General features: G+C 46.7%; 5 protein-coding genes across 6 annotated transcripts; 3 read left to right on the top strand and 2 right to left on the bottom strand.

Annotated features, from left to right (window-relative positions):
* The first annotated feature begins 672 nt into the window (after positions 1-672).
* LOC4335979 (uncharacterized) lies at positions 673-6,446 on the top strand. Of its 2 annotated transcripts, XM_015780195.3 has the most exons (5): positions 673-1,604; positions 2,455-3,155; positions 3,255-3,341; positions 4,302-5,243; positions 6,009-6,446. In XM_015780195.3, the coding sequence occupies exons 1-5, from the start codon at positions 1,502-1,504 to the stop codon at positions 6,057-6,059; spliced, it is 1,884 nt and encodes a 627-aa protein (XP_015635681.1). In that variant the 5' UTR covers positions 673-1,501; the 3' UTR covers positions 6,060-6,446. The 2 variants fall into 2 exon arrangements, with proteins under 2 accessions (XP_015635681.1, XP_015635680.1); XM_015780194.3 differs by lacking the exon at positions 6,009-6,446 and having other exon boundaries at positions 4,302-5,432.
* Positions 6,447-7,924: 1,478 nt separating this feature from the next.
* Positions 7,925-9,708, top strand: LOC4335980 (aspartic proteinase nepenthesin-1). Its single transcript, XM_066309532.1, has one exon. The coding sequence runs from the start codon at positions 8,140-8,142 to the stop codon at positions 9,502-9,504; it is 1,365 nt and encodes a 454-aa protein (XP_066165629.1). The 5' UTR covers positions 7,925-8,139; the 3' UTR covers positions 9,505-9,708.
* A 3,986-nt stretch (positions 9,709-13,694) lies between these two features.
* LOC4335981 (aspartyl protease 37) lies at positions 13,695-15,199 on the top strand. Its single transcript, NM_001419364.1, has one exon. The coding sequence runs from the start codon at positions 13,795-13,797 to the stop codon at positions 15,187-15,189; it is 1,395 nt and encodes a 464-aa protein (NP_001406293.1). The 5' UTR covers positions 13,695-13,794; the 3' UTR covers positions 15,190-15,199.
* Positions 15,200-15,294: 95 nt separating this feature from the next.
* Positions 15,295-17,981, bottom strand: LOC4335982 (gamma-glutamylcyclotransferase 2-3). The gene is made up of 8 exons (NM_001419363.1): positions 17,723-17,981; positions 17,499-17,575; positions 16,861-16,914; positions 16,412-16,468; positions 16,170-16,210; positions 15,984-16,055; positions 15,820-15,899; positions 15,295-15,741 (listed from the first exon to the last, which is right to left on the bottom strand). The coding sequence occupies exons 1-8, from the start codon at positions 17,829-17,831 to the stop codon at positions 15,668-15,670; spliced, it is 564 nt and encodes a 187-aa protein (NP_001406292.1). The 5' UTR covers positions 17,832-17,981; the 3' UTR covers positions 15,295-15,667.
* Positions 17,982-18,437: 456 nt separating this feature from the next.
* LOC136355971 (F-box protein FBW2-like) lies at positions 18,438-21,641 on the bottom strand. The gene is made up of 2 exons (XM_066309292.1): positions 20,840-21,641; positions 18,438-19,229 (listed from the first exon to the last, which is right to left on the bottom strand). The coding sequence occupies exons 1-2, from the start codon at positions 21,556-21,558 to the stop codon at positions 18,707-18,709; spliced, it is 1,242 nt and encodes a 413-aa protein (XP_066165389.1). The 5' UTR covers positions 21,559-21,641; the 3' UTR covers positions 18,438-18,706.
* Between the last annotated feature and the right edge of the window lie 314 nt (positions 21,642-21,955).

The raw sequence follows: 21,955 nt of genomic DNA on the forward strand, positions 1-21,955 counted from the left end.
AGCCCCGGCCCAACGTGATCTTTTTTATTTACTGTATGGATAATGTTGCAGTTATACTTATAGTTTTAAGGTTTTCCTCCTAATAAAAAGTATAATGTTGGTCTTCCTTCTACATTTGGCTTCAAACATGAAATTTTGTGTGGAAGAAAGTTCTATTCACAACAGCGATATTGTTATATCTTCCCTTAAAATTGAGATAATCAACACATACTCATTTATATTATATTCCAGTTACTTGTTTGGTGGGATGAGTAATAATCAATAAAAATAATTTCTATATTCGATATGAATCCCGCTATACGTACGACCGAATTGTACGACCCACATCCGACTCAGAGGCATCCACCAATAAAGGTGATCGGATTTCTTACTATATAGACCAAGTAAACAACACCTGTATCTATACAGGCGCTGGTTATATATAGATTGCATATTTGGATTAGATGTATAGCAATTTTCATTTGACATATGCAGTTACAAAAGCAAAGTTTTCAAATGTAATGCTGTCATAGCAATTTCCATTTGACATAGAAAAGAGGTACCAATTTAAATCGTGGGCGTAGATAAAATCCATCCGGTGCGTGAACGAGTGGTGGATAGGTGGAAAACAACCGTCGTCCGATCCGAGTAGAGGGTAGTTGAAAGGCAGGGCAGAGTCAGCCACCAGGGAGCGTAGACAAACAGGCATAGGGTTTCTCTCTCTCCCCCTCTTCTCTCCTTCGCCGAGACGAACAAGCACAGCACACAAACCCAGGACACTTCCCCCACGGAATTCACAAGACCACCCCAGCACAAAAATTCCCACGGAAAAACAAAAAAAAAAAAGAGAGAAGGAGAAAACAAACGGAGAGACAAATCCCGTCCAGAAATCGTCGCCCCAATTCCAGATTTCCAGTCCTCTCTTGTGCCCTCCCTGAAACCCTCCCGAAATCCCACGAATCCTCGCGATTTTTTCTCCACCCCCAATCCACCACCGCGTTGGCCGCCGCCGCCGCCCTCCGCAGATTTCCCATTAGGGCGCCGCCGGAGTGGTCGTCGCCGGCCGAGGGGGGCCTCGACCCCGCCCCTCCCCTGCTCCCCCCACTGCGGGGGCCGCGTCCCGCTTGATCAATCGCGTCGCGGTGGATTGATACGGGGGTTGGGGGATTCGAGAGGGGGGCGGAGCGGTTTTCCCCCACCCCAACTCGTCGTGTTCGTGTTTTTTTTCTTCCAATCTGCGCGCGTTCGTGCGTGCGTGAGGGAGGTCGTGGTGGTGGTGGTGGTGGAAGTTAGGGTTTGAGGGTTTGGTTCCGGAGGGTAGGGTCTGGTGGTGGCCGTGGCTGCCCCCGGCCGGGGGTGGTGGGTGGCTGGGGGGTGGGGGGGATTCGCCGTGCAACTGTTGCGCGCCGTGGTGGTGTGGGGATCGTGTTGTGGCGGCGGATTGGATCAGTGGCCGCTGTCGCGCCTCCGCCCGCTGCTGGTGCTGGTGGAAGTTTAGGGGGGGTGAGGGTGCAGGCCCGGCATGGACCGAGGTGAGCCCTCGCTGAAGCCAGAATGGCTGGTGCGGGGGCATGGCGCAGTGGCTGCCACGAGCCTCTGGACTGGAACTTCTTCGCCGCGCGCTGGTGAGCTCGCTTTCAATGCTGACTTTCTATTGCATGACATATAATGGTTAGCATTGATTGTATACTGCTTGTGAGATTAGCGGCGGGTATGTTTTGTAGCATTGTATAATGTTGCGGTGGCTGTTGATTATTAAGTTAGGATGATTGGTGCGGTTCATAAGTTCATTTGTGCATTTTTTAAGTCCATTCCTTTTGTGACTTATTGAGGAATTCCAGATTGTGGTTTTACCTTGTTCTTATGACAAAGGTCGTTGTTCAACTCTTCATATGCATTGTTGTGGCTGTTCGTCATGTTAAGTCTAATGTTTAGACCACAAAGTGCTTATTTAGTATGTTACATTAAACCTAGAGATTTTACTGTGTTACAAATGTATAGCAATTGTGGTAGGCAGTTAAAGAATCCTGTTGAGAGACATTACTTTAGATATCAACCTCATATTGGTGTCTATTAAACTACCTCAGTTCATGTAACAAATTAACTGCAGTAACTGTTTATGAGTATGAGATTCTTTTATATGGAAATTATTTCTGTTATTGGGGCCTTTTAGTTAAAACTCAAAATATTTTATTGCCTGTTGTAACTTGGGCTTTATTGGGCAATCATCATGTAAGCATGATGATGTATATTCTTCCTGTTGATTGCTCAATGTTATTGCTCGCCTTCAGTGTTTAGGAAATTTGCTGTTTCCAGTTATTGTTGTTTTAATGCCTTCCTAATTGGTTTAACACAAGGCTGCATGATTGAGCTTATCATTTGTGTGCATATGCTTGAATCAACTACTAGGGAAATTGCTTTTCATTTTGCGGTTTGCTGTGTATTGTTCTAATAAGCTGTCTCTTGCATGCTTAGATGATCAAGGTAGGAGCATTTCATCAAGAAACCAATCATCAGGTCGTGACCGTGAACGGAGCTCACAACAGTCCATCTCACGGAGGAGTTCTGGCTCAATTGGACCTAGACGGCATGACCGGGATGGTACAGCAAAGTCAAGAGGCTATGCCAGTTTTGGAAGGAGCAACCGGGACAGGGGGGGTGAGAAGGACTCTGAATCCCGTAATTGGGAGAGTAGGTTGGGTCCACCTGATGATCCCTTGTATGATGGCTTCAAGCCATTCAGCTCATGCAGACCTGAAAGGGACAGGCTTAATCATACTCGTTTGAAGGTAGATACATTGAATCAGGCGGTAGGAGAAAGTTTAGACAATGGTGTTCGTAGTGTATCAAGAAAGGTTTCTGGTGGTGTCTCCTTTGAGCGAGAATTTCCACACCTTGGTTCTGACGACAAGAATGGAAAGCAAGATGTAGGTAGAGTTCCATCTCCTGGAATTAGCACCCCGATTCAGAGTATGCCTTTGGGCACTGCACTTGATGGGCGGAGTTCAGTGCTAGCAGAAGTTCCTGTACTTAGTGGACCAACCAACTGCCCTGTTCCATCTTCTTTGTTACGCACTGGTTCCAGTAAGCAGATGGAAGTGCCAAACTGCGGGACTGCATTAAGTATGGCTGAAACAGTGATGCAAGCTCCGTTAAAAATCTCGACAACACCCCAGGTAGTTTAATATTTAAGATATCCGTGTTTCCCCTTTGATGTATCCACTGCATTCACTTTATTGAACTAGTGCTCTGTGTTCCATCTCTTTTTTACCCAGTTATCGATCGATACTCATAAGATTGAAGAAAGAACTATGAAGCAGTGCATCCTAAGACCTCGGACACCTTCTTCGAACAAAATTTCTGTACGTCTCTTATAAGTTTCATGCCTCTGTTGCAATACTAATGATTTCGTTTTGTTTCTCTCTATTTACCATTATCATTAATGTGTTTAGATTATGATTGCTCACTTCAATCTTGTTTATCAAGTGATTTAAGCATTTAGCCTTTGAAAACAGCTAAAGCGTTAAAGTTTCTTGTATTTAGTACTTCCTTGATTGCTTCAACGTACTGTTTGGATCCCTTGTGATAATGCTTCTGTATACTTGTCACATCCTTTTTGCTTATCCACCAAAACTTATCTGCTTCAGGAACCAGCCCTTACCTGTCCCTATAATATATTTTATGCTATTTGTCATCATTTTTAAAACTATAGAACTCTCACAGGATAAAATCTCCACATTCAGGAAAAGAAAAACAATCACTAGAGCTTTATGTGAGTCTAAACTATAACATGCAGATTTATCTTACTTCAGTATTTGGATATTATGTTTACTTTCTTAATTTTTGATTTATTGTGATTGGAGGTATCAAAGCTATATCCTTAAACACAATTGTATATAGTTTTGTACGCTGTGTAGCCAGTGAGCATATATTTTTCTACTTTTTGATAGCTAACCAATTGAAAGCGCCTTTTTCATGGATTGGAACCACATGAATGAAGCCTTACTACAATTGATAAAGGTTCCAATGAAGATTCCAGCGCATTGCAACTGACCCTTTCTATATTACTTGATCTGTGCTGGATCATCTGGATGCATTTAATAAAATATCTTAGAGCTCGGTCACATCTTTTGTGTTTTTGTGGGATCCTATACTAATCTCTTCTCCCAGATGCAGTTCCTTTTTGAACTTATAGCAAATGCTGTACTCTGGCAGTATTTTTTTTTTCACTTATTTATGGAGTCATGTTCTCTTGTGGTGATTCTCTTGTGGTGAACTAGTGACATATTGGTTTGTGCTAATTCATTCAAAATGCTTTACAGGTATCAAGTTCTTCAGATAAGTTAAAATCCAAAGGTGCAAGAGCTGGAGATTCTAATGGCCCTGTCAAGGGTACAATGCAACTGCCATTACAGCTTTCTGGCAGCTTTATTCGCGCTCCAGTAAAACATGAGCTTGTAAAGCCAACTCAATCAGGAAGCTTTCAAGTCCTTAGCCGTGAGCAGAATGGTACTGTAAATACTGCCAAAGAAAGTACTAGCAATCCTGCGAGCCCTGTTCTAGGCCGATCATATTCAGTAGAACCACTGAGAAAGCCTATTGTAAACCAAAAGCTAAAGGGTGTTGCTAATGGTCTCCCTTTACAACTGCAAGGATCATTTGGTGAGAGAAAATCAAGTGCGAAAGATAAGCATAAATTCTTTGAGTTGCTGCGCAGCAAATCATTGAATGGTTCGTGCACTTCTACTGTGTCTTCATCTACATTGCTTGATGAGCAAAACAACTCTTGTCTTGAATTGTTTGATTCTGGAGTCAAATGTATGGAACATGGAAGTAGTTCTTGTGAGGAAGCAAATTCTTGTGAGGGATCTCAGCAGCACCTTTCTGACAATGAGGAAATCAATCCACCATGGGAACCACATGATGTTTTTGATGAAGGAATGCAAGAGGTTCTGTCTGACAACAGGGATTTTAACTCTTCATCAGAAATTGCTGACACACAAGATGTATATATGAAGCCCCATACAAATAATGCTGGTTCCTCTCCGTCCATCATACCTGCAGAAATTTATGATGGCTCCATGGGGTCCAACTGTAGTGATGATGAAACTGTTATGTTGTTTGAACCCATTGGAACAGGGGAAGAGGAATCCTATCCTGCTCAAGACAGACCTAGTCCAGAGGAGATGGCTTTCTTGGTTTCTCTTGGCTGGAAAGAGGATGAAATAGTTCCACCTCTGAAACAGGAAGAAATTGCTGATTGTGTAAGTGTTTCTTATGTTTTGCTAATTTCAGCAATAATTTTTTATTCTCTTCCCATACACAATTTACATGTTTAGGGGCTTAACTTTTTAAAAACATTTTCACTAATATTCATAGTTGACCCAGCACTTAAATTGACCCCATTCATTCAGCTTCATAAAAAAAATCTAGTTGAAGATTCCCATTCTGGTATTCACTTTGTAGTCTTACATGGGTGGTCTAATGGGATGGCTTGCCATGTCAGCAAAATGGATTGATAGTGTGGCCTGCTAAGCAAGTGTTGGGCACCATCATCATTGTACTGCAGATGAGGCTTGCTAAATCACCAAAACATAGGGTTTAGTTAATGCTGAAATGGAAATCCAGTGAGCGCTGACAAAATAGCTACACTGGAAACCCTGTTGAAGTTTCTGGACCAATGGTCCTCTCTTACAACCATACTTATACATCACATTTGGTAGTGCATACCTCTTTTGAGAGTCTAAAAACCAAAAGGAGCTAAAATGACTCCTACCGATGTTTAAATACCTTAGAAACAAGATATGTAATGCAGGAGAGATGTGATGTTTAATGATGGCAAACAATGAAATGGTCATTCATGTGCAAGTCCCCTATATTATGCAACAAGATTGAAAAAAAATGTAGACCTTATAAAAAGAAACAAAGGGGGCATTATTTTAGTATACCTTCAATCTCTGTTATGCACACTGGTAAATTTCATGCTTGTCAATCATTTTCTCATGACATAATGTCCCACTGTTTTGTAGTTACGTCACAATGTGAGGCTGCAGCAGAAGCTTGAGGAGTGTAGGGGTTAATGCAGTAACGCCAGAATTTTACCGAGCAACATGACGGGGGATCTCATCGTGCTGATAACCTGTGGATGTGAAGCTGTATCTTGATGGTTTTCGGCAACCACTTCAGCCGTCAGTATGACTGTCTAGCTTAACAAATTGAGTTTTTTTGTTGATGTTTCAGCGATGTGGGGATGTTTCATGAGTAGAAAATTTTCCCTGCTGAAAAGAGGTTTTAAGGTTTTCTCCCTCATTTTCCCAGAAGGAATACTAAATGAAATTCTGTCTGGTGTTGGAGGCACATAGGTGTGCGGTGCTCTGAAAGAATAGGTTTTCTTTTTACTACTCATGCTTGTCCTTGTTTCAGAAATCAGAAATGAAAGGAAAAGAATACTGGGTCTTAACATGAAAGTTGCATAGGGTTTTCTTGGTATACTCAAAGTTTGCATTACTTCATTAAATTTGCTCGTTTGGCCCAGTGCGGAGTTGATTTGTTGGGAGCCCCTGATGTTCACATTTTACGCTGGGTGTGTTTAGTTCACATCAAAATTGGAAGTTCGGTTGAAATTGGAACGATGTGATGAAAAAGTTGGAAATTTATGTGTAGGAAAATTTTGATGTGATGAAAAAGTTGGTAGTACGAAGAAAAAGTTTAGAACTATACAAGGCCGCTGTAGAACGAAAGCTCTCCTGGGAAAAAATATCCCGATGAGCTTCTGCTACTATTGATGGCCCAGATTGCGCAGTTGCTATTTTGCAATTCCAAGTACACTGGTTCTCAATTCCTCGAGATTATCCTATTTCTCCTCCAATATAAATATATAAATCTTTCGATAACCGTAAGTGTCTGTCTTATGTCGAGTTCAAACTTTTTTTTTATCACCAAAGCATACACGTTACTTTCAGGTATCCACAAATTATTATGTCTTCTAAATGACAATTCGTGTTATCCAGTAGTGTGTTATAAGATTCTATGATGACTTAGAATCTTACATCATATGTTGAGCACCTGTCCACTTCGATGGGACCCTACAAGATGGACGGCAGTGATCCATTGATATATGCTTAGGGGCCATTGATAACGTGATTTGCTGGTAAAACGTACCTTTCTCACCTTATACACCTTTTGGCGACTAAAATAAAGAGAAGCACATCAGGTTGCTCACCCAACAAACACAAGCCTCATATCTCATACTAAGATGTCTAAGTATTAGACAGTTCTACTTGCCCATCCATTTCGAGGACGACAAATTTGTCTCTCTCTTGTGAAATACCTGGCGCCTATTCCTTTTGGGATCTGACGATATAGGTTTAAACATATAGAGTATCAAATATTTTTCATCTCTGTCGGTCAAAGTTAAATGTTGGATTCTCTCGGAAGTTAATAGGCGGAAACAAATGTGTACCTATTACACACACAAAAAAAACAAAACAAAACAAGAGAGTTCCTTATCAGAGTTTCTTGCAAGGGAATCAAGCTCGTTCACTACTTGGAAGAGAACATGGACAGGGGCCTAATTCTAAAGGTGACAGGTTGCTCACCAACTCAGGCAACCTCTCTCCATGTTGGCTACCTAGCTCACCTGGTCTTTGGCTTTCAAAAGTTAGAATCCGAGTCCAGTAGGAGTCTGCCATACCCATCTTCTAGAAAGTATTTAGAAGCAAAGCTTCCAGGAAGGTCCTAAAATTTAACTAACTCGCCAAAATCCCAACCATTTCGACCTAAAAGTGTACCTCCAAATTTTTGGGCCATAGTGACACAAAAAGTATACAATCTTACAAAGTACAAACCAAACAAGCACCAAGGGGAAGCTTAGTCAAGTGCAAAAAGTTGCCGCCTCAAATTAGGTACCAATATATACATCCCATCCTACCTAGCTTCCACCTCAGCTCAGTCAGCTGTGTCTCCATTTCTTTTCTCCCATTAGTTTCTTCTCAAATTGCCTTGGTTTGCGTGTATCAGTGTATGGTCATAGAGCAAACCTAACTATAACTACCAAATCATAATTATATTTGGTCACAAATATATATATCTATAGCCTTTGTCCAATAGAAGGATTGAGCATTTGCTTTCCCGTGTCATCTTTGTGAAGCAAAGCGATCGATGGAGGCGCGAGTGCTTGTGTTGGTGACCATGGCGATCGCCGCCGCGTGCTGGGCCACCGGCGGCGTGGCCGCGGCGGCGACGGCGGCGACGACGACGACGACGTCCCGCCTCAAGGGCCTGCGCGTGCACCTGACGCACGTGGACGCGCACGGCAACTACTCGAGGCACCAGCTGCTGCGGCGGGCGGCGCGGCGGAGCCACCACCGCATGTCGAGGCTGGTCGCGCGGGCCACCGGCGTGCCGATGACGTCGAGCAAGGCGGCCGGCGGCGGGGACCTGCAGGTGCCGGTGCACGCCGGGAACGGCGAGTTCCTGATGGACGTGTCCATCGGCACGCCGGCGCTGGCCTACTCCGCCATCGTGGACACCGGCAGCGACCTCGTGTGGACGCAGTGCAAGCCGTGCGTGGACTGCTTCAAGCAGTCGACGCCGGTGTTCGACCCGTCGTCGTCGTCCACCTACGCCACCGTGCCGTGCTCCAGCGCCTCCTGCAGCGACCTCCCCACCTCGAAGTGCACGTCGGCGTCCAAGTGCGGCTACACCTACACCTACGGCGACTCCTCGTCGACGCAGGGCGTCCTCGCCACGGAGACGTTCACGCTGGCCAAGTCGAAGCTCCCGGGCGTCGTCTTCGGCTGCGGCGACACCAACGAGGGCGACGGGTTCTCCCAGGGCGCCGGGCTCGTCGGCCTCGGCCGCGGCCCGCTCTCGCTGGTGTCCCAGCTCGGCCTGGACAAGTTCTCCTACTGCCTCACCTCCCTCGACGACACCAACAACAGCCCGCTCCTCCTCGGCTCCCTCGCCGGCATCTCCGAGGCCTCCGCCGCCGCGTCGTCGGTGCAAACCACGCCTCTGATCAAGAACCCGAGCCAGCCATCCTTCTACTACGTGTCCCTCAAGGCCATCACCGTCGGGTCGACGCGGATCAGCCTCCCGAGCTCGGCGTTCGCCGTCCAGGACGACGGCACGGGCGGCGTCATCGTGGACTCCGGCACGTCGATCACCTACCTGGAGGTGCAGGGGTACCGCGCCCTGAAGAAGGCGTTCGCGGCGCAGATGGCGCTGCCGGCGGCGGACGGGTCGGGCGTCGGGCTCGACCTGTGCTTCCGGGCGCCGGCCAAGGGCGTGGACCAGGTGGAGGTGCCGAGGCTGGTGTTCCACTTCGACGGCGGCGCCGACCTGGACCTGCCGGCGGAGAACTACATGGTGCTCGACGGCGGCTCCGGCGCGCTGTGCCTCACGGTGATGGGCTCCCGGGGGCTCTCCATCATCGGCAACTTCCAGCAGCAGAATTTCCAGTTCGTGTACGACGTCGGCCACGACACGCTCTCCTTCGCGCCCGTGCAGTGCAACAAGTTGTGACGCTCGCCCGTGCCCGCGTAGGCGTACGTGCTCCGTGTTACGTGAGTCGTGATGTATACGCGTACTTGTGTATGTACGATGCACTTTGTACTAGTAGTACTCATCTAACAGGACGGATAGACGAATATGCGTTCAACACCGATCGATCATCGATGTAATTATTATCGAATTGTTCATTTGTTTGGTATGGTTCGGGAACTACTACGTTCTGGCCTTCTGGGAAGCATTGGTTATTGGGGGAAAAAATAGCAAGAGAACTCGTTTCTCATTTTCAGTATCTCTGCCTTTTCTTGGCATGCCTGCATTGTATCAGTGCTGCTCAGGGTTTTGAAGGACTCTCACCATTTCCGTGGTTCTCAGAACTAACACGAGACGGTCGACCACTACCCACAGCCCCACAAATATGACACGGAAGAGTTTGAAATTCATCGTTGAACCGTAATACTGGGTATAATCTGTTCTTCAACCTACAAAACGGGGTTACGTTTGGTTAAGGCAGTATTACTCCCGATTTTGGTTGATATGACGGTCGAGTCAGCATAAGACCAACATATCAGGGCATTTCAATCTTAAAAAAAGATATTGGTGGACCTCATGTCAGTGACACAAACTCTCCTCCATCTCCCTCTGTTTCGAGCGACAGCGGGTGTGGCGAGTGGCTTGCTCGAGAGCATGCAACAGGTGAAGCGGGAGAGCCACGCCTTGTTGGGGTCCGCCTTGTCGGGCTTATTCGCGAGGTAGATGGAGAGTTAGCAGTCGCCGGACTTGGCCCCTTTCGCGCCACCATCGCCAAACCAGCCGCGGAGCGCATGGAGGTGGAGTTGGACAGACCCCGACGGTGGGAGGGACTCCATGGGCGTGGACAGCGGGAGCGGGTGGTCATCAGCAATGAGGTAGAACGATGCCGGTTGCGACAACGATTATGACAACGTATGGAGGAGCACTGCAGGGCGATGTGGAGGCCGAGAACGTAGAGTCGGCTCACGAAGAGATGCGCACCATCTCCTACAAGGCGTGGGCCCGCTTTTTGCCCCCGAAGCTTGTTGATTTAGGAAATGGCGTCACCGAGCAACGACGCCTTGTCCATCTTGAACATGTTGGGCACCACAACACGACAACTTCTTTGGTGAGGGAGCTCGAGGAGGGATGATGGATGGCCCGGAGGGAGAGGGGAGAAGGAGGCGTCATCCCGTTGATGTCCAGGATGGAGAGGAGTGGAACACACTGACATATGGGTTTCACTATTTTTTTTATCTTTTATTTGACTGACATGTGGCCCCACATTTTTGTTTTAATTGTTATATTTTGCATCCAGTATCACATCATCGCCATATAGGATGAGGACCAAGTCAAACCAACCAACCATTCAAGCCTTTGAACTCGTATCAAGTTAAGGGATCTAAAATGAACTTATTTCCATATGACACTAACCATTCGTCCATCCCCGCACGAGGCCGCCGTGTGGGCTATTGGTACCTAGTAGCCCATTCTCGAGGCCCATAGAACTCTCTCGAGCAGCGGCCTCGCGGGACGCTTACGCATTGGCGTCTCGCCTTTGCGGCCGGCCCAGCATCCGCACCGGACAAAAAAAAAAGCCGCTACCACCGCGCATCACGCATCTCCCGTCCTATGTGGCGGTGTAGCCGTGTGTAACGTGAGGCGGACCGCAACGACGTCTTTGGTTTGGAGGAGAGAGTAGGGGGGGGGCAGAATTGCTAATTAGCATGTACGCGCCATCTACTTAACTCGTGCGCATTTTTTGCGCATAGCTCCGCATGAGGCCCACGCCCTTATGCGCAGCCCATCAGTTTTCCTTGCGCGTGGCAACAGTCATTCCCTTTTCTTTTTCGGGTCGCGAAGCCGCCGTATGTGCACAGAAATCAGGAGAAAAAACGTGATTAGCTGAGCTTTACGTGATTATATCTGATAATCATGGTCAATCAAGATATATTTCTTTTTTTTTTCACACAACATTGTTTTCCTTTTTTTACTAAAGATTTGAAACCTACCAACTTGAATTTTAAAAACTTTCAACTACAAATTTAAATTTTTAAGTCAATTTGAAAACATTCAAGTCAGATTTTGAAAACTTTCAAGTCGGATTTTGAAAATTTTTAACTCAAAATTTAAAACTTTCAACTCGAAATTTGATTTTTTTTAAGTCAATGTTTGAAAACTTTTCATCCCAAACTTGAAAAACTTTCAATTCAGATTTGAAAACTTTCAACCCAGATTGAAAACCTTTCAACTCAGATTTAAAAACTTTCAACTCAAATTTGAAAACTTTCTAATCAAAATTAAAAATTTTCAACTCAAAATAGAAAACTTTCAACACAAAATTTAAAAACTTTCAAGTCAAGATTTGAAAACTTTTAAGTCAAAATTAAGAACTTTCAATTCTACATTTGTAAAGAGGCGTGCGAAAGATTGAAAAAAATTTGGAAAGAAACAACCCAAAAAAAAAAGGAAAAAAAAAGCTCGGACATGGAGTCACGGTCCGCGTGGCTCGAGTCGTACAGCCTCTCTCGCGGCCTCGCGGGTGATGGATAACACGGAAATAAGAGAAACTTTTTTTTGGGGGGAATAACTAGAGAAACTTGCTCGGTACTAATCGGTACAGTACGTTGGGCGTCTCCTGCTAGTGCTACCGTTGAGCTTCTACCCCTACAAAACCCCGTTTAGTTCCTTAAAAAAATTTTCCCTCAAACATCACATCAAATTTTTGAATACAAGCATGAAGCATTAAATATATATCAATAAAAAAAAGCTAATTGCATAGTTAGGGAGGAAATCACGAGACGAATCTTTTGAGCCTAATTAGTTCATGATTAGCCATAAGTGCGATAATAACCCACATGTGCTAATGACGGATTAATTATGCTCAAAAAATTCGTCTCGCGGTTTCCATACAAGTTATGAAATTATTTTTTTTATTCATGTTTGAAAAGCCCTTCTGACATCCGATCAAACATACGATGTGACACCCAAAAATTCTCTTTTCGCGAACTAAACAGGTAAAAAAAAAAAGAGGAACACGGCTAACATAATTCTCTCCAGCACTCAGAATATCGTTGTGCATCACGTAAAGTCGGTAACTGTATTCCATCGATGAAAGGGAATAGAATGCTGCTCCTGATCGCTGGTATACCACGACATAAACTTATTTCCTTTTTTTTTTTGACCGTGAAAGTGCATTTCATTCAGAAGATGATCTAGCTAAATCGCTAGACACCAGATGAGTTACAAACTCTGGAAAGTTATCAAACCAGATCAAACGACTATTAGGTTCCAGGGAAGCTCCAAAATTAGCCAAAACATGGGCAACACCATTACAATTTCTAGGACAAAACTGGACCCTAACATCTTTGTAACTAGATAGCAACAAACTTTTGATAGCTTTAAAAATGACAGCATTAACACCATTATTCTCCTGAAGATCATTTAGACCAGAAACTAGATTGAGAGCATCTGATTCAATAATTAGACTTTCAATACCCAAGTATGTAGTTAAAAATATTGTTCTCTCTGCAGCACATGCCTCAGAATGTAAAGCATCCTGTAGATTTCCCAAATTTCCAGCTGCAGCCATCAAAATGTTTCCTAGTTCATCACGTAGCACACACCCCCATCCTCCATTTCTTGTATTTGGATCAAAAGCACCATCTATATTTGCTTTCAAGAAACCATTGTCAGGTTTACTCCAAGATTCACATTTGACTTTCTTATGCCATAGTTCATTTCTCTTAGCTAGACAATTAAAATCCCCTAGGGTAAGATAAATTGCATTCATGATACTTTGTGCTTGTACTTGACCTTGTCCCGAATTTACTCTATTTCTTTCATCCCACCATTTCCAAAGTAAAGCAATTATCTTCAGTTGTTTGTCATGAGGAAAATTCCAAATCTCCTCCAACACCTCTTTGGGTGAACCGCACAACATTAGTTTTAATCTTTCTTGCTCAAGATCTATTTGACGCCAACATTTTCGAACAACTTCTAACACCGTACCCCAAAAAAAAAAAAAGCACACCGTGCAAAGAACACAAGGACGCCAAGCCATATGCCCATCTGCTGCTGCTACTCTCAACCAGTTCTTCTTTCCTATACCACCACCACCTTTCTGTGCTCCCAAAACCATCCGCAACAACTCGTATTTATAGAGGTCATCCTCGTTTACTTAGCCCATTTCATACGTCCGTCCAAGCGACACCCGCCCACATGCGTAACGCCGGCAGTTGAACCAGTTCGCGGTCACCCCCACTGGCCAGTGGGCACTGCCACGCCGCGACGATGAACGCCGCCGTGTTGCTGCTGCTCCTCGCGCTCGCCGCCCTCCCGGCGTCGTGCGCGCCGCCGAGATCCTTCCGCCTCGAGCTCGCCAGCGTCGACGCCTCGGCAGCCGACGCCGCCAACCTCACGGAGCATGAGCTCCTGCGGCGCGCCATCCAGCGCAGCCGGTACCGGTTGGCCGGCATCGGCATGGCGCGCGGCGAGGCGGCCAGCGCGCGCAAGGCCGTCGTGGCCGAGACGCCCATCATGCCGGCCGGCGGCGAGTACCTGGTGAAGCTCGGCATCGGCACGCCGCCGTACAAGTTCACGGCGGCCATAGACACCGCCAGCGACCTCATCTGGACGCAGTGCCAGCCCTGCACCGGCTGCTACCACCAGGTCGACCCCATGTTCAACCCCAGGGTGTCCTCCACCTACGCCGCGCTGCCGTGCAGCAGCGACACGTGCGACGAGCTGGACGTGCACCGGTGCGGCCACGACGACGACGAGTCGTGCCAGTACACCTACACGTACAGCGGCAACGCCACGACGGAGGGCACCCTGGCCGTCGACAAGCTGGTCATCGGCGAGGACGCGTTCCGCGGCGTCGCCTTCGGCTGCAGCACCTCCAGCACCGGCGGCGCCCCGCCACCGCAGGCGTCCGGTGTGGTCGGCCTCGGCCGCGGCCCACTCTCGCTGGTGTCCCAGCTCTCTGTGCGGAGGTTCGCCTACTGCCTGCCCCCGCCGGCGTCGAGGATCCCCGGGAAGCTCGTCCTCGGCGCCGACGCCGACGCCGCCCGCAACGCCACCAACCGGATCGCCGTCCCGATGAGACGGGACCCGCGGTACCCGTCCTACTACTACCTCAACCTCGACGGCCTGCTCATCGGCGACAGGGCGATGTCCCTGCCGCCAACGACGACGACGACGGCGACGGCGACGGCGACGGCGCCGGCGCCGGCGCCGACGCCCTCCCCGAACGCGACGGCGGTCGCCGTGGGCGACGCGAACAGGTACGGAATGATCATCGACATCGCGTCGACGATCACGTTCCTGGAGGCATCGCTGTACGACGAGCTGGTGAACGACCTGGAGGTGGAGATCCGGCTGCCGCGCGGGACGGGGTCAAGCCTGGGCCTCGACCTGTGCTTCATCCTGCCCGACGGCGTGGCGTTCGACCGGGTGTACGTGCCGGCGGTGGCGCTGGCGTTCGACGGGAGGTGGCTCCGGCTGGACAAGGCGCGGCTGTTCGCGGAGGACAGGGAGAGCGGGATGATGTGCCTGATGGTGGGGAGGGCGGAGGCGGGCAGCGTCTCCATCCTCGGCAACTTCCAGCAGCAGAACATGCAGGTGCTCTACAACCTTCGCCGCGGCAGGGTCACCTTCGTCCAGTCCCCCTGCGGCGCCCTGCGATGAGATCTCTCGTCACCAGTATCTTTGTAAAACCCTGCATACATCAATTCATCATCATCGTGGCTGGCTTATGGCCTGATGTAGTTAGTGCTCATCAACAAATTATTTGGATACTCAGAGATGCTTTGATTAGCTTGAATCATAAAACATTTTATACGACAAAGCATGGTCGAGTGACCAAGCCTGCAGGCTGCAGCTAACTAGACCATGCACAGTGATTATGCTTCAATATAAGAGAAGTAGAGAACAATCTTGTTTTGAAAGTAAAAAAGAAGGGTTTGATTCCCAACGCAGTAATGTGGCAGTTTTCATACCCCCAACTTAAATCCTTATTGCGAATTTTCTACTGCCATCTACAGATGGACAAGAATATCGGCAGAAGCTGTCCACATTTACAAGATTCAAGATGTTTGAGCATGAATTGATCTAACTTCCTTCAGTTATATTTTTACCCTCCCAAAGAGGAGGGAAATGCCATCCTTCAGCAAGATACCGCAGTGTCTGGATACTTGCGCACAGCATTTGCCAGATCCTGGACATGTGGATCAACAACTCCTGCCAAGAACATATAATTGATACACACGCTAGAATCTTCTAAAGAATAAAAAGGCAACACAAAGATGATGACCTTACCTATTTTGTTCAATGCATCCTCAAGTTTGAACAGGTACTCTTTGTTAGGTCCAGATGGGCCTTCAGCTAGGTAAATTTGCCTATACATAGCACAAGTTATTATGGAAATTTACCTCAGATTAAGTTGCAATATGCCAATACTACAAGTTAAGTAGGTGCTATACTTGGCCATTTCTTCCAGCGGTGCAGGACCAAGGTAGTTTTGGTTGCTCTGCTTGTTTGTTGTGGCTAAGTATCTGTTGGTCGTGCATGACATTACATCAATTAAACATTAATTTATACTACTTCAGTATTGATTTTAATATTACAAAATCTCTGTAAGTCATAAAGAAGATCAGAAAATCACTTACACCATCACATTTTTGACGGCTGGTGTTTTTGGTGAGGAGTCCTGTTGCAGATCCAGACATATGAGCAATAAGTTAACTGCACATCAAACATTCTGCTACAAGAGAATAATTTTTTTTGAACGAATCGGCAAGCTGCCAATTTCATTGAATAGAGAAGGAGTAAACTTTACAAGTAAGAAAAACCAGGCCCAGGACCTTCGGTCCTACTGAACAAGAGAATAATTTCATTATTCATATCTTACCATATACAAATCAAGGTAAATCTTCTCATCATATTGCTTCTCTCTTACTTCCAGATGCTGCAATTCAAATCTGAAGGTAAATATGCAAGCAAGGTAAGCAACTGAAAGTCAGTTTATAAAGCACTGATTAAGGTATTGTTACTTCAGTTCTCAGGCTGCCATAAGGCCCATAAAGAGGGATGGCATCTAGATAACATTTATCTGAGTTCATTCAGATGACCATCTGGGACAATATCGCATTTTCAGAGTAGTTATCATTTGGCTATATTGAATCATATATTTCAATGGACTAGAAAAGAACAAATGCACAATTGACCAATCTATTTAACTCCACACAAACAGACAAGCAACATCAGGATTTTCCAATCAAGAAATAGTTGTGTAAACTGAATATTATGGCACAGTATTAGTGAACAAAACAAACCTAACTACCGTCTTGGAAAACTTACCTCCAGAGCTGTCTGCTTATCTTGTTCCGTTGAAATTTTGTAAGCAACACCCCACTACATCATAAAACAAAGAGATTCATTTACAAATTCAATGTATGCACTGAGAACAGGGTTACTTGGCCTGCAGAACAGCATAAAAAGATGGAAGAGAACATGCCAAATAGCTATGAGATCATTAGTCCATTTTGCATATCACAAACAAGCTCCTTTTTTACCATTTGTACCACCCTTCAGAGTTCAGATCGATCTCGGTATCTCAATGACCATTTTAATTTGGACTGCAAGAGAGTCTCAGTGCCACTCTTTTACCATTACTGCAGAAAGGTCTCCCCTTATAGCCCATTCTTAAATACCTTAGGAAGTTAGGATACAGGATTACAAGTACACATCTGATTATCTGATGATCATTGTTTTCATCCGATCACTGATACACAAACTCATACTTACTCCTTATTAGCATGGCTGACCAGTAGTACCTCAGTTTCACAGATGTACCGAAATAAAGATATCAACAACAACAACAACAACAAAGAAGCATCTTAAAGCATAATGTAATCCATGCTCAATTCAACACAAGGATTAACGATTAGCAAGTCGCGTAGCACATCAACAAAGAACATATGAGAGAGAAGCGTTACGCATGTGGCGCCGGGCTGGTGCTCGAGCGTGACGGTCCTCCCGGGGAACTCCGGCGTGCCCCTGTGGTCCGTGCTCCCTGTCCGCACCCGGCGGCGACCGGAGAACCAAAGAGAATCAGTAGGGGATCAACACATCAAACAGCGGCGGCACAAACCGCGGGGGCGGGATTGGACGAGATGCAACAACCGCAACCACGCAAGCAGGTGGTAGTGGTATTATTTACCCTGGTAGAAGACGCGGCGGTAGTCCCTGACGAAGCCGACGAGGCGGGCGTCGTGCGCGAAGCCGGGGTTCCAGACCAGGGACCCGTACCCGAACACCCACATCGCCATGGCCTCCGCGCTCCCGGCTGCTCCGGTGGAATGGCGTATTGGTTGCGCCGCGTGCGATGCGAGCTGTGAATGGTGTGGGCAGAGTGTTCTTTGTGGGCTCTGCTTCTCTGATAGGGTATACGCGAATCGTGCACCACGCAGGAATCGAGAGCAAGACAACAAATTGGCCTCTCTTTTTTTTGGCCCTGGATGGCTGAATAGGGACAATTGGCTGAGAAAAACCAAAGGTTGGACTAGTGCCAAGTGGGTTCCGTTGCATATGCCAGCAATTTTGCTCCCCTCGTTCCAAATTTAATTTCCAACAGTTCAGCAATCACCATCAAGCTAAACATCCCCTCAAAAAAAAAATCATCAAGCTAAACATGCCCAGAATCTTTCCCTCTGTCGCCACCCAAAAAAAAAAGAGCTCTGGATAAGAGGAAGAGCAATCTCAGCAATATGTAACAGAGGAAGTACACAGTAACTTCAGTAGACAGTAAAAGGCTCATTCTGTCTTAAGTTAGACAGCAACCAGTAGAGCATTTCAATTGGTCTCCTCATACAAGAAGCACAATCACAAATTTGGAATTTTCAAATTCCTATAAAGGGCATCTCTCTTCTTCCAAGTACCAGTACTAATAACAATACTTTCTATTCTTAGTTTGTTACTCCAGTAAATTTCCAGTGAGTAATATGCTCATATGCACCATCAGTAGCAATAAGAGAGAAGGTAACTGAACCCAAACAAACAAAATGCGCCATGTAGGCATAAGGTTGTGAAGGACAGGGCAGATGCTGCAGACTGGCAGTAGACTACCAAAACAAAAGTATCTCAGAATTATGCCAAGAACTTGAAATGTTCAGTAAAGTATCCTGACGATCTTAAACTGAATTTGTTAATTATCACTATCATTGTCTTCATCATCATCGTCATTGTCGCTTCCGGTACTTGAGCAGTCACTGTACATAGGCTCCCATGGCTCCCTGAATGACTCCAGGGCACAGCATCTCAACTCAATGTCACCTTCAAGCCTGACATTCCAGCAGCCAAGTATGTCAAGCGTTTGCAGCCGAGGGCACCTGGTGAGGATGGCACCAAGTCCGGTATCGCTGAACAAGCCATAGGCAAGCTCGAGATGCTCGAGCACGGGCATGGTGTTCGCGATTGCCAAGGCCTCGTCGTTGACCACATTAGGCACCGCATTGTAACCATGGGGAACATCTGGAGGAGGCATGTTCCTCTTCAGCTGAACGAGCAGCTTGCAGTGTCGGCCTAGCGCTTCGATGCCACTCGATGAGATCTTAAGGCAGTTGCTGATGTCCAGCACTCTCAGCGCAGGAAGGAATTCGGCGTACTTCTTCACAGCTTGATCAGAAATCTCGCTCATTGGGATTTGGAGCACATTTAGCAACTTCCCACTGTAACAGAAAAAAACAGAAGAAAATATCACTATGTGGACCGATTGAGTGATGTTCATTTAGGTGTCATGTTCTCAGCATTCAACAGAAAGCAAAACATACTATTTTGTTTAAGTCAATACATGCACCAAAAGCAATGACATATTCCCATATGTTTGGGAATTGGTTGACGGGGATCAATGTGGGGTTGAGGAAACCTTTTTTTGGGTTGGGGGGGGGGCGATTTATGTTGGGCTGTTTGGCTAAATAGAAATGATATTGCTTTTTATTAAAAAAACACATTTAATCCATACAGTTTACATGTTGTGGCTGCACTTTTGGTTTTGCTAAAAAGGGAGGCACGGTGACCAGTCATTGCAGCAAGCCACTTGTTGGAGCGGGTGACAATGGAGGTGTTCAATGGCCATAGGTGAAGATATAGCAAAAGGATATGTGCATTGAAATTTTGGGTTTCTCGTTATAACCTGTTGAACTTGCTGCGGATTTATCTTCCCAAAATAGTGTGGAACTATCATAATAATTGTTTGTGGTTTTGTCACTTTGTGCCAGGGTTTAACTTTTCGATTTCGAATTAAAAACTGCTCCTCACCGGTTTACCCAAAACCGGTAAAAACCGATGACTTTCAGTCAAACCGTACGAAAATCGGCTAATATCGACCAGTTTTCACAAACCGAAACCTAGCAGTTTCAGGAAAACCGACTGGTTTTCGTGAAATTCCATCAGTTTTGTGAACCTTGCTTTGTGCATCCTAGATGTCGTGGCCGGTTTATCCATCATTAAAAAAATAGCATATTTGATTCACAAACAATGTTTATAAGAGGTTTGCTATGAGTATATGGCCCCTAATTTTAATGTACTTTTGGAATATCTACACTGATGCATTATATTCCCATCAATTCAAATCTAGCCATAAGTCACATGCTTACCAGTGATAAATTACTGTCATGATAAGACGCATACATCCAAAATGTCATATGCCAGTGTTCATACTTTAGTACATGTCAAGATGCATCTAAACTAATAGTCCCTCCAGCTGTTATGTTTATTTGACGCTGGGAGAATTAAGTTTAGTTCCCCTGGCGTCAAATAAAAATAACCGGAGGGAGTAGTATATTATCAACCTATGTTTATTTGTATTGTTTTAGATGAAAAAAAGAGGTGAAAGAATTATGCACTCTTTAATTCATAGCAAGACGTTACAAAGTGAAAAAGTCCATTTTTTACATAACGGCTAAGCCTTGGAAGGTCAACAGAGATAGGAAAACCGAACATGTTTGTGAGATATGAACTGCACATTTATGGATGTGAGTTCCAATTCACTGCTTCTAAAAGTACCAACCTAGGATGTGAACCGGTAACCGGTTGAGGGAAATGTACAAGCTTGAGCAGCTAAATTCACGGCTTCCAGTGTAAAGAATGGATTTTTACAGTGCAACGCAACCGAACACACTCTAATTTTAAACTTACTAGTACTAAATTCTACCTCAATAGATATCACAATTCTGCAAATATCGATGCACCACGGTAGAATTTTCATTCTCTATGTTAGTGATCAGTGATCACAAATTCACAATATCACACTTACGAGGCAAAAGGGAACGCGACTTACGAGGCAGCGACGTAGGCGAGCGCGGCGTCCCCGACGCGGTAGGCGGAGAGCTGCCGGAGCGTGCCCCGCGCGAGGGCGACGAGGCGGCGCACCGCGGCGTCGGCCCTGGGGCGGCAGTTGACGCGGCGGCACCACGCCTCGATGTCCACGTCCCCCCACACGTCCGGCGCCGCCGCGGCCTCCCTCCACGCCCTGCACACGCGCGCCGCGCCCCGCGCCACCTCGTCCGCGTCCACCCTGCCCCGGAGTATGAGCGCCAGTATCTCCGGGCTCACCGCCTCCGTCCACCTCCACTCGTACATTCGCCCCTCGCCGCCATCGCCTCCCACCTCTCCTCCTCCTCCTCCGCCCCATTCCCCGGCATCGAAAGGCCTCTCTCTCTTCGCCTCCGCCTCCGCCTCCGGACGAAACCGAACGTGCTTTCCTGCTCCGCCGGTGGCCGTACCCGACGCCCTCGTTGCTGCCGCCTCCGACCAACTCCCCCAACACGAGCCATCAAGCTCAAGCCCCGCCTCTTCCTCCTCCAACCTCCTCATCCACCCTCCTCCGTCGCCGGTGACGGCAGCATCGCCCCGACCGCTAGGCTTCTTCTTCATGGCCTCCGCGTGCGACCACTTCACCACGGGCGCCGCTCTCTTCCCCTCGAACCCCGGCCATCTCCCCTTCTGGCCTCCTCCCCCCGTGAATCTACCTCCCGAGCTAGAACCGCAACGCCTCATCGCCGGCGGGCGATCGCCTCCGGCGACGGCGAGCTCGCTCCCCTTGCGCTTCTTGGTTTTCCTCTTTGGGAATTTGGGGAGTGGGTTTCCGAGAGCTTCAATGAAGCTCCTCTATATAGCCATGGCGCAGTGGAGCGGAAGAACCGATGCGCGACACGTGTACAATCGGACGGTGGAAGAGCTGCTGCCTTTTCGAGTTCGTCAGGTTCGGACGTAAAGCTCAGAGTACAGTGACATTTAACTCCTCGCATGTGCAATTAATTATTTACCACTCTCTCTATAATACGTAGGCTTTCACGTATCTATGACATGGGGTCCAGTGACAAATAATTTGGTGCCACTCGTAAGAGTGGTAAATAGTTAATTATTCCTCGAGTTACATGGCTAACTCTTAGTT

The sequence above is a fragment of the Oryza sativa genome, chromosome 4, assembly GCF_034140825.1.
Source record: "Oryza sativa Japonica Group chromosome 4, ASM3414082v1".
In the NCBI taxonomy this organism is placed as follows: Eukaryota; Viridiplantae; Streptophyta; class Magnoliopsida; order Poales; family Poaceae; genus Oryza; species Oryza sativa.